The following is a 12,742-nucleotide window of genomic DNA, read 5'->3' as shown; positions in this document are numbered from 1 at the left end:
CATTCATTAAAATTTGGTCTTATGGACATCTCAAGGTTATGGACGCATTCAACAACAGCTTGCATTTATCTATTGCCTTTAATATAGAAAAATATCCCAAAGTGATTCACAGAGGTGCAATCAAAAATTGGACTCTGAGTCAAGGAGGAGATATTAGGAAGGATGTTCAAAAGAATGGTCAAAAAGATTACTTTTAAGATAGGTATTAAAGGAGTGCTAAATGGCAAGGCAGAGCGTTAGGAAGGAAATTCTAGAGTTTAGGGCAATGATCCCTCTTGACTGTATGGGTGCACAGCCATGGGACAATCTGAAACATGCTGTGCAGTGTAACAAACTGTACATAAATAAAAATCAGAAAGGACATTGGTCTGGAGCCTGAAGTGGTGGGGCAAAAGGAAGAAGTTGTACAAGAGACCACAGTTAGAGGAACAGGGAGTTCAAACTCAAAGTGGGCATCAAACCTATTTCCCCATTTCCTGCATCCTTAATAGTCTCCTTTACAAGCATTAATAGGGTTTCTTCCATTTACTGAATAAGAGTTTTAAAGTTGGAGATGAAATTTAGTTTTGATATGTGCGCAAGGTGGGCGGAAAAGTCAACAGAAAAGAAATGGGCGGCTGATTCACTCCTATTGTTCTGTGTTCTCACCAAAATTGAATTTCACTCCCAGGGAATCTAGTTCTGTTAAGTGTCCTCTCCCAGGTATTATGGGTTATCTTTACCTGTAAATGGAATTAAAGAAGTCAGAATTTCAATTATTAAAAGAACTGCAGCAATACACAAGTGTCAACATGTAGACATAGTGGATATGCTTATACGTACATGAATATTCAAGCCACAGTTGATGGGAGGCTGGTTTTCAGTTGAATGCATGTAACAATGTGAGTGAAGGTGGGAATATATAGGGCACCTTGCTGCAACATGGAAGTTTGTGGTAAGGTGTGAATGTACTATAAAACGGTGTGAGAAGGAACTAATGGTAAATGATTTACATGCTTCGTTACGCTCCTATAATGGCAAATCATTGTGAGTTCCCTTACCTTAACAGACCTGGAAAGATCTTTGAAATTTTTCCTAAATTGCTTCTATACGTGCAAGGTTATGGAGGAGATATTAACACCAGCAGCTAGCTGCTTCCATTAACCCAGTCCATACTTCTTTGGAAGTCAAGAAGGCTGTGAGACAAAGAATGCCTTCTTCATCTGTTTGCCTACCTTCGGGAAAAAAACGCTGCAGCTGCATCAGAAACCATGCCACTCTGTAACATAGTTCACTTCTTGTGCACATTGCTTTTGTCTCACAAGCTTGTCGCTTAAATTTTCAAAAACCTAAATGTTTGCCTATAAAACTGGCAGCAATGTACAATTTTCTATCCCACAGTAATCAATCTCCCAATGACGGATCTTATCCATAATTGGCACCTAACCATTATATTTAAGTTAGTGTTCTTTGGAAATTTGCATTTAATCAGTGCACTATTGGTCAAGTGGATGCAATGCACCCATTATTACTAACGTCTGATCAGGCTTGCACTTAACTGAGAAATCTATGCTAATATTTTCTAATTAAATTTGACAGTCCAATAAATAGAGTACCAAGTTTTGGTTAAAATTTAGCTCAATTAGTTTTAAAGAAAAATGTACATAAACAGGGTTATCCCATCAGCTGGTGCTGGTACCAATTCATTGTCACTACTGATGGCATAAAAACTGTTCCTTCTTAGCTGTTTAATTTTAAAGCATAACTGAATAATGATGTATGGAAATTTACATCAAGACAATGGCAACAGAGGTGAAAAATTAGATTAAATGTGATCGAAAATAGGCAGGGGAAATATGGGGTGGGCAGACCATGGAAACAGGCTTCTTATGGGCCCGGGAGGCCCGTAAAGTAGGTAGCCTTTCGACACCAGTCCAAGCAGTGAAAACTGCCAGGCTTCACACTTGGCGCCGGCCTCAGCCTACCATGGGTTAAATCCCAGCAGCGGCAGGAGGAAGCCCTCAAGTGGCCTCCCAACAGCCTCCCCAGTGCAGATAAAATTTGGGCGCAGGCAGACACTGGGAATGCTCTATGGCATTGCGTCCAATTTTACACCCTCCCCCCTGCCAACTCACCTGCAAAGGGTGAGGGGGGACGGGGTGTAAAATTCAGGCCCTGGTGTGTCCCTAACCAGCAAGACCAGTGACCAGATCCACTGTCTCCCATATCTAGTTGCATCCTAAAGACTGAGATGGAATGAATTTCCTCAACGTTCAAACACCTATAGCTCCCAATGAAAGTGCCATGCAATTAAAATGCACAATGTTCATGAAATTTATATCTGTATGCAAGGTTCAAAAAAAAAAACATTTTTAAAAATGTAGGAAATTGAATTATGAATGGTTGGTGCTGATGTAATCATATATAGTGGCTCAGCTGCTGTAGAAACTGATTTGGATATGAGCAAATTAATATTTAAAGATTCAATCATTATGCAATTTGTATTAGATTGGGAAAAGAGAATTCTATATGTATGTTCAGAAAAATGATTACTGGGAAGAAAACTACCCTATTTTAATCTTTTGTGTATTCCAATTTCCAGTCCAGAATTCCATAAAAGTTAAAGCTTAATAAATCTTGTATTGACCCCCAAACTGTTAATCCAATGGAGGATTTGGAGCTGGCACTCATCACGCTCTCTAAAGAAATAAAAATATATCTTTCTTTTCATAGATCATCTTTGCAGATGAGTGCACAGAGGCTGAAAGTAGGCACTGGCATATGAAGCATTTCTGCTGCTTTGAGTGTGAAACTGTCCTAGGAGGCCAGAGATACATCATGAAAGAAGGTCGACCCTATTGTTGTAACTGCTTTGAGTCTCTTTATGCTGAATATTGTGATACATGTGGTGAGCATATAGGTAAGTCTAATATGCTTGACAAAAGAATAAATGCTGGTATGTTTTGTGTTTTCAACAGACTTGTTTTGTATATTAAACCATATAACTTTATGGACAGAAGACGACAATTTTGGCCATCATGTTGTTGCTGACTTTTTTGGTTGAGCAATTCAAAACAAATCCCACTGCAAGCCCCACCCCACCCATAGCCTTTCTCCTTTTTTTTGTTTAAAATTTTCCCTTACAAGAAGCATTGGTCTCTGCTTCTTCATGGGAAAACATTCCATGCTCCAACAATTCTTTGTAATTAACTTTCCCCTACTTCTCTTGTCAATCTCCTAGTAATGATTTTAATTGATTGTTCCTCTTCACCAATTCTCTAACCAGAGAAAATAGTTCTTCCCTATTCACTCCATCAAACTCTCCATATTTTTTTTAAATTAAATCTCCTTTTGGCCTTCTCTCCCCCGGTGGAAATAATCCCAGTCTGATAACTATAGTGACCAATCCCTCTATCATTTTGGTGAATCTTTGCTGATTGTTTCCCATGGTTTCCAAGTCATTTTTATAATATCTACAAAACCACATACAGTATTCTATCTGCACATAACCAGTGTTTTGTACAAACTTATAGCTTTTGTCATTTATGCCCCAATTTATAAAATCCAAACCTCTATTGACCTCCTGGCTGGTCTTCCACATGCTATTCCCTATAAAATTGAGGTCACCCAAAACTCTGCTGCCATGTCTTAACTTGCAGGAAGCCACATTTCCCTAGCCCCCCTATCACCCCATGCTCATTGACCTATATTGGCTCCCGGTCAAGCAACATCTTGATTTTAAAATTCTTATCCATGTTTTCAAATCCCTCCAAGGTCTCATCCCTCCCTATCTTTGTAATCTCCTCCAGTCACACAACCCCCAGAGATATCTGCACACCTCTAATTCCGGTCCTTTTTGCGTCCCCATTTTTAATTTCTCCATCATTAGTGGGACATTCCTTCAGCTGCCCCAAGCTCTGGAATTCCCACCCTAAACCTCTCCACCTCTCTACCTCACATTCCTCCTTTAAGGCACTGCTTAAAACCTACCTCTTTGACCAAAATTTTGATCATCTGACCTAATATCTCCTTATGTTGCTCAGTGTCATACTTTGTTTCATACTACTGCTGTGAAGCCCCTTTGTTTGATTCCATTAAAGGTGTTCAATAAATATGTTATTTTTATAGCTCCATCTACTTGCACTTGCACTTAACTGTTCCCATTTCACCCAAATCCTTAACTTTGACTCTTCATTGCCCTTTACTATTCTTATGATGAACCTATTTATATTTTATTTATGGGACTGAATCATCCCAGATTTGCACTAAGCACGGTAGCGGATATGAAAAAAGACATTTCACCTGCTGCCCTCAATGGTGGATTTTCATGCCGTATCTTTCCCTTCCCGCGCGTTCTGCCTCATTAATAATGCATTCACAGGAAAAGCGCCACATTGCTGGCGGGCGGGCTCAGATTTGACCACCACACCATGACCTCAATGCTTCCTCGCTCCAGGCGTCATATTTAAAGCTCACCACACCAGAGTGCAGTCTACTTCAAGTCTACTGACCAGCACTGCTCCAGGCAACAGATAGCCCCTAAAGCAAAGGCGATGGCAGCCCCCAAATTTAGTGATAGCTCTCTGGGGCGCCTGCTAGACGCAGCAGAAGGCCACTGTGATGTCCTCTAGCCTCGCTCTGACTGCTGGACATCCACCAGAGTCACCAATTCAGCCTGGGAGGCATTGGCCGACCACTACCATCCAGAAGGACAAGGGCAGCAGACACAAGGGAACATCACCACCTGGAAGTTCCACTCCAAATCACTTACCACCCTGACATAGAAATATATCATCATTCCTTCACTGTCGCTGGGTCAAAATCCTGGAACTCCCTTCGTAACAGCACTGTGGATGTACCTACACCACATGGACTGCAGCAGTTTAAGAAGCTCACCACCACCTTCTCAAGGGCTAGGGTTGGGTAATAAATGCTGACCCAGCCAGCGAAGCCCATGTCCCATGAATGAATAGGAAATAAAATTGGTAGTGGCAGTCAGTAGCAACAGAGCACAGAGGCAGTCAGCCATACAGTGCAGGAAGAGGATGAATGCTCTCATCCTTTCATCAGGATAAGTCAACCACCTCATCACTCTCAACACACACACTCCCAAACCCGTCACACCTCCACAGGGATCTCACACCGCACGGACAACACCACTAACTCTCACATTCCCTCACATCTCCCTGAGACTCATATCCTCCGGAGCTCGCATCCTCATCCTGTCCATGGCTCTGCTCACCACACAAACATTACATGCAGTGCCATACGTCCTGCTCACATTCTCTCCATCTGTTTTCACTCAGGAGAAGCTGGCTCACAGCAGGAGGGAGAGGTCCCAGACCGGGGGTGGAGTGGCCAACATTAGGCCCCTCACTCACTTTGAGGAGCATGCCATCGCACTGACTGGTGAGGATGTAGACCGTGCCTGCAGAGATGATGAGGTCGGCGACGAGCGCCCACATGAGGACCCTGCACCAGATCATCTGTGCAGCTCAATGCAACTGTGAATGCTCCCTCTCCTGTTTTTGATTCTGCCTCCATGCACTACTAATCATCTCTACTTTGGTTCACAGGGAGGTCTGACAAGTGACCAACACCCTCAGCCAGCCAGTCCTTCAGCTCCATCCAGGTCCTCACCTCCAGCCAAGAGGACACCTCCTCCATTGAAGAGCTGAAAATCAGCAGCCTGGAAGACCCGCCACACCACTTACCCACACCCTCCACCAACACAGACACACACACTTCGGTGGCACCTAGAAACCGAGCAAGCTCGGGTTCACAATCTGATGGTCACCGCTCGGACACGTGTCCGCAGTAGCAGTTCAGCTGAGCTCCCTTGCACTCAGAAGAGGCATCTATGAGGTCCGAGTCAGATGATGAGCCTCTGGCTTCAGTCTTCCAACTCATCATGGAGAGTCAGCAGAAGGTGGGGGAACATCACACAGAGCTGTTGGAAGCCCTCAACAGAGTGGCACGCGAGTCGAAGGAGTTCATCTGCCTGCCCTCTGATGAAGTGGTGCCCACAGGTGCATGTATGGAGGTCTCACTGGGAAGGATGGTGGATTCCATGGAGACCCTGGTCCAGCAGAACACAGAGATGCGTGCAGACCTGCACTCCATCGTGGCAGCCATGAGTGAGTTCCTGCAGTGGCAATGCGAGAGAGAAACTGGGCACCTTGACATCCCTCCAGGTGTTCCTTCCCCTCAAGGAGTCATGCCGGGGCCCTTAAGCACCCGAAGGGAGGAGGAGCAACAGTTGAACATCCCTCAATCATCCACTCAGGAATCTCAGAAGCTGACTGCTCCCTCCGGGTCTCCTTTGCCTGTGACCTCCTCCACCTCGTCCTCTGTCACCGCAGCGGGAGCAGCTGGCCCATAGGAGGACAGCCAAAGCAAGCCAGGGCCCTCAAGGACTCGACCCTCCGGAAGACACACACCGAAGTCATCGGAGGCAACAAGGCCAACCATTGCACAGGCTGTCTCCGCCCCTGCTGCAAATGTCAGGGCAGCACCTAGAAGTGGTAGGCCTAGAAAAGTTAAGAAATACTGATCACAAGTGGTTGCACGGATGAACACATTTTGTCACTTTATATGCTGAAAATATTTTCACTCTCACTGAATAATGTGCAGTGTTGTCTTTGAATTTCATTTACTGGCTTTGCGCGTCCTCCCCCCCACCGCCCACCCCACTAGCGGTTCAGCTGCATGCAGCCGGCCCACAGGTGATTCTGGAGGGAGAAGTGTGTATGTGGCAGGATCTTTCGGAGCCTCATGCAAGCACTGTCCTTCGCATGCGGAGCTTTCATCAATCACATCCATCTCACTGTCCCAAGTATTTTCAATGCTGCCTGCTGAGGTTCTCGTTCAGTTGTCCATCTGAGCCGACCTGCATCTCCGCCCACCCACTGATCACACTCCCATGCAGCACCTGTGCCCGTCCAACACAAGGCTCCACTCACTTTTGATTTGAAAAATATGGTAGTTACGTTTCTGATCAGCTCCCCTGTCCTTTCCCCTCTCCCAAGTCACCCATGTCCTTTCTTCCATCAGAGTCCATTCCCCTGGCATCACCTTCCACCTCCCCACTGTTACCCTGCGGCCCAAACCCTTGTCATCACAGGAAGTCCAGGCGAATGTGCCCGTTCCCTACCTTTCTGAAAATCCCACCCCATCCATATTGACGTCCTCAACTTCCCCCTTCCCACCCCCAGGGTCTTTGTTTGCTTCAGTATCCCCAACAACCACCTTACCACCCCTTCTACCGGTACTGACGTACCCTCACCCTTCTGGCTCACTCTGCCTCCTCTCACACTCAATTCACTCCCCAGGAAGCAGTCATTGACTCCAAATACCCTCCCTTGCATATTCACCTGGACATTCCACACAGCCCTTACTCCTTCCTCCACTCTTACTCCTTCCTCCACCCTTACTCCCTCCTCCCTGCGGACACCCCCCCCCCCCCCGCCCCCTCTAAACTCCCTCCGTCCCCCCACCCCCCGGACACATTCCCCACTCTGAACTCCCTGCCTTACACCTTCCTCCCCACCGTACACCTACATCCCCACTTGCAGCATTCTGCCCCGTTACTCCCTCCCCCCAGACACTCTCATTCTCCCTCCCAACCTCACCCACCCACTACACCTTCATCCCCCTCAACACATTCGTTCCCCCCCCCCCACCTCGGTACACCTTCCTCTCCCACTCACACCTTCACACCTAGACCTTCCTGTATCCGTCCTCCCCTACCCCACCCCCAACTTCGCTGATCACCCGTACCAGCCCGTGAACTTCCAAAGCAGGCCCGAAGCGTGAACAGAAGCATGAACCATGGAAGATGGTGCGAGCCCATGGCGAAATCCGTGAAGGTCCAAAGCCTCAGCGAAGCTGAAGCTGCTGCATGGAGGCCTCCACCTTTCGAGAGCTGCTTCGCAGCAGAGCCATGTCAATGAGGATCCACCCAGCATGCGATGCACATGTTCCTCCAGGGTCCGTGGCTGTAGGGTTGCAGTATCATCATTTCCTCGGATATCCATGATCTGAGGAAGACCCTAAAGGTAAGTCCCAACTTCTGCACGTCATGATTGTTGTGACGTGTTCTGGGCCGGTGTGTTTTCCCACCAGCGTAATGGTAAATCGGGCGTGGGGGAATGGATGATTCCAGTTGGGCCTTACGTTGCATCCAATTAGCGGGATGCAAAACAGCACGTCCTCCAGCGAGATTCGCGATCCCACCATCGGATGATCCCACTGTGAATTCACGTGGGCGTAAAACTGATTTTTGGCCTTCTCACCATATTGTCCGCTCATGCCAACCATGATGCCTGCTGCCAACAGGAGCAGATGATTTCAGCCACTATTTTCTATTTTTCTCCAACTCCTAGTTTTGTTATTTGCATCACTTCATTTCTCATATTGGTTCTAATGCACTGTAAGAAAAATTGAACATGATTAATTCAATGTATTTTAATGCCATATGCTTCTGGAAAATATTTTTTTATTTTTAGCACTGTCTGGGTGGAGGCAGCATTACAGAGGCCTAGTGCCATTTTGCTGGGACAAGCTATGCCACCAGCTGTTTTGGTGCAGATCGCCCTCTTGAGAAGGGCACCTGTATGGGAAGCCCAGTATGCACTGGAAACCTGTGAAGGAGCGTTATCCTGACGTCACACAGTGCAACCAGCTGATGTGATGCCTGGATATCTCATTTGGACCTTGCAGGTCTTGGGCAATGAATTTGTGCGTCGCTGTGCAAACAGCAAGCACTAAGCTGCAAGGCGGGCCCTGCACTAGCATTCCTTAAAGAGCCAGACACCCAAATTGCAGGTAAAGTAATTTTGAATAACAATTGCAATTGTAAATTCTCTGGAAGTACACTCGTGTGTTTTTGGAGGTGTTGTGGTGAGTTCCTGGATTTACCACAGAGTGTTGCTGCATCCTGACAGGGATGGCAAAGGATTCGGTGCCTTGTCCACACAAAGACCACAACAGGTATGATGGCAGCAGTGACAGTGCCTCTGAGCCTACAGCATGGTGAGGAGATGGTGTAGAGGCTGTAGAGAGAGTAAGGTCTTCTGCACAATGTGATCTTCAAACTTGGAGCCAGATTGCTCCATGCTCCTTGATGGTGACAGGAATCTGTCTTATAATATGGTTGGACAAATCATCCATGGAATTTCACGAGATTCGTTCCCTTCTGGTCAATCAATGCACCTGACATTCATGTCCATCAGCACTCTCCTACATGTTGCCCCATCGAAGGTCTCATCTGAGACCTCTGCAGCGAAACTCGTCTGCGCCCTCACCCTCCAGTGAATTGGAAAATGAAGCACCCTTTCCCCCTTGCCTGGCTGCAGTCCACTCATGCCTAGATGACTCACTACATGCTGATCCCAAATCTATACTAGCCTCCAGTATCTAAGCTGGTGGTTGTGATTGTCAGGATAAAGTGATGGGGTCTCTTCTTCAATGCTGTTGCTCTCTCTCTCTTCCTTCTCTCGCCACTGTGGTTGGGCAAGTGGCAGCTCTTGGGTATCTGAAGGCAGGAAATCAGAAGGTGAAGGTTGGTGCCAGGGAATGGTAGTGGTGGGAAGCAAGAGGTCCACAGTCACAACCAGCAGCAGCTTGTTCTTGATTCTGCATAGCAGGAAGACAGAACGCTGGGATTTGAGAAAGGACATACTTTCATCCTCATTGTTCTCGGCGACATTGGATGGTACAAGCTTTGTTGCAGCCAGCCTCGCGATGCTGGGAGCGATCTGCAGGGCTTAGGAGATGTAATCATCCTTGTCCCCTAATGATTCTGCTATGCTGCCTTCTATTTTGTACCACCTTGACCTGCAAGAGAGAGGACAGAGATACCAGTGATTGTGTTGCAGTGTTTTTGGGTGATGTGTCCGCTGTACCTGAAGAGCTGGAGGTATGTGGAGGCTGGGTGCGAGACTGTGAGGGTGAGGTGGAGTATCTGGAAGTTAGGCATGACTTCAATGCCAGAGAGAGCTGATGGGTGTGTGTTGGACATGTGGTTTATTCAGCAGAGTGAGAGATTGGTGTTATGCATAGGAGATATCATACAAAGATGTGATCACTGTCATTGGCCACCCGAGTGAAGTCATCAGACTTCTGGCACTGATGTCAGGTGCTCATATCCAGAGTCCAGGAGTTCACATCCCTGGCCACCTGCTCCCACTCTCTTCTGAGGAGGGTCTTTGAGGGCCTACTGGTCCCCCACAGAACCATGGCATCCCTCCTCCTGCCCACCCCCACCACTAATGCATCCAGCATTGCATTCTGTAATCCTCTACTGACCTAGTGGTCTATTTTCCGTGCTTTAAATTCCAGCAATATTATTCACTGCAGCTTCCCTTTATGAAGGAGAGACTGCCTTCAAGAAGAGCAGGCTGGATACACCATGTGCTTTCATCAGAATACTGATTGCCCCCCACCCCCCACTACTGAGCACATTGGCAGCTGGCAATGCTATGAGGCAGCCAGTAGTGAGGAAGACACTTAGCTCATGCTACAATCATGCTAATGACATGGGAGCACCAAATATGCACCTCCATCAGAAACGGTGCAAGACGGTCACAAATTGCGACCCAGCCCAGGCTCAAGAAATTGGGCAAACACATTTTTAGCCCTCTATGTAGAACTTTGTACACCAGGAACATGCATCAGGGAAGAAGTTCGCCTAAAAAATTGGCATGCACCCATGAATTGTATGCTCCTTGGTGTGTTAAGTCAAGTGCTAGAAGGCCGAAAATGAAGATTTACCCCGTGTGCGTTGTCTGAATGCTTCCCCTCAATTTTTTTTTTCACTGCTACCACCCTTGCAGCACCCTTGTAATCACCTAATGTTATTCAGTTGTGCTGAATTAACAAAATCTGGAAGGACCAAATCTGCAATTGACTGCTTATTGTTTTTTGTTCCAAGATCGAAAGATTAGGCGAGAATTTACTCGTTCGATGTTTGATCCTGATTTTATGAAGTGTGTGGAGTGAGAAATAACGTGAGATCCAATTTTCACGTGCCGTCCTAAAAGTGAGGGCAGAGTTTATGAACTCTATCAGTGCCAACTTTTGAATTTCACTTTGTGCATATCAGTGAGGAGTGGCACATGTAATCAGTAACAAAATATATGTGAAAACATATAGACCTGTTATGTAGTTCAGTACAATTCCACATCAACTTAAAGCTATATGAAAAATCATGGGTGGAGGTGGAGGGCACATTATTTCTCACTCCGCCTACTTCATAAAATCAGGATCAAACGGTTAAGTTCCTGTTTCATCTTTTGATTTTATTTTGTAATGTTGTTCGTTTGAAATAATGAGATTTTCAAAGCAAAATTATGGCCTCGCAATGTCAGCTCAATGAATAACAAATCTAGTCAAATTTGCAGTTTTGTAACACTTGCAAAGAAATCCATTGACTGACACAATAATGCCCAACTGCGTTTCACCCGTTTATGTGTTGTTAATCCACGTACATGTAGAAAATAAAAACATACTCTCTCAGGCATTTTCCCCTGTCCTGAGAATCAAGTTGCTTCCAATTCAAAACCCAAAGAACAGTTCAAGTCTTTAATCCTGAAATAACACTATTCTTAAAAACATGTTTCTAATTAAAGCGGGCACTAGCATATTTCCTAGCCCTGCAAAAGTGCCATTGCAAATGTATTTGCATTGTCTTTTATGGGCTTCTTGTAGATTGTTTGATAAGTATTTTCGCTGCTCTGTCCTAAGTGTTGCATAATGTCCACTCCTGGGATCATGGTTAAATTAGCTTCAGATGTGGCTGCATTTTGTAGAATGAGGTTTGAACACATTAACGTCAATTCCAGCTTTGATCATGCCATGATGTATCCATCTAGCTATATAGTATCTGTGGTGACTCTTCTGTAAAAAGATATTTCTCACTGCTTTGAAGGTGTTCATTATGAAGCAAATATTCTCACAATTGTTCATAGACACATAAGCATGGTTCTGATGGGTATGCTGTCAGCACAAGTTGACAACCAGTTTTCCCCAGTTTGCTTTGCTTCAAAAGATTATTCACTTGAAAAATTAAGGACGGAGGAGTTTTTTGCATATTGCTTGTGTCTAGCAGATATATGGTCTGTTGATGTTGTGCTAACATCAAAGCAATTAATATACATGTTTTCATTGACAATTCTTGAAGATTAAGTAATGAAACAAGTGAAGGCTCTCGGAGGTAGTCTAGTACAGGCTTCACATCCCACATGGTATAATATCTTGGCACTGGTGGTTTGAGGTTCTACACTCCTTTCATAAAACGAGTGATCAATGGATGTGAGCCCAAAATGTGCTCATCTGGCAATACAACAAAAAAAGACAAAACTGACTTTGCTGTGTTCATGACACTGTAGCCCAGTCTGTGAAATAATGAAATAGGTTGGGAAATTAAATTCATTGTTGGGAGTATCACTGGTTCTTGTGCTAGTAACTTCAACAATCTTGCAAACCATGATTGTATTGGCCATCTCAGAACTATCATAAAACCATCAGCTTCTTCCCTTCTGATTTTCTGTAAGCATCTGCTTATTAGGCAAAACTAGGGAAATGCATAGAAGAAATAGCTTTGCCAGGTGATTGAAAAAAGCATCTGTTTCCATGGTACCAGGGTCTGGTAACCAAGACACACGGTTTTCTATCTATGCATTTAGCCATGATACAAAAAGATCAACATCTGGCTTCCCATACAAATTACACAGCTGTAGGAAAGTAGTCCCATCTAGCTTAT

General features: G+C 45.4%; 1 protein-coding gene across 4 annotated transcripts in view; it reads left to right on the top strand.

The window, feature by feature from the left end:
• The window catches only part of prickle2b (prickle homolog 2b), a 299,600-nt gene that overhangs the window by 263,241 nt on the left and 23,617 nt on the right, over positions 1-12,742 (top strand). For all 4 annotated transcript variants that reach the window (XM_078543656.1, XM_078543657.1, XM_078543659.1 and 1 more), the window contains one exon: positions 2,713-2,899. In XM_078543656.1, coding sequence (XP_078399782.1) covers positions 2,713-2,899 — 187 coding nt within the window. The remainder of the gene's footprint in view (positions 1-2,712; positions 2,900-12,742) is intronic.

This window comes from Cetorhinus maximus, chromosome 6, assembly GCF_964194155.1.
Source record: "Cetorhinus maximus chromosome 6, sCetMax3.hap1.1, whole genome shotgun sequence".
Classification (NCBI taxonomy): domain Eukaryota; kingdom Metazoa; phylum Chordata; class Chondrichthyes; order Lamniformes; family Cetorhinidae; genus Cetorhinus; species Cetorhinus maximus.
Note: the sequence above shows the minus strand (reverse complement) of the source record. Positions and strands in the feature narration are given on the sequence as shown.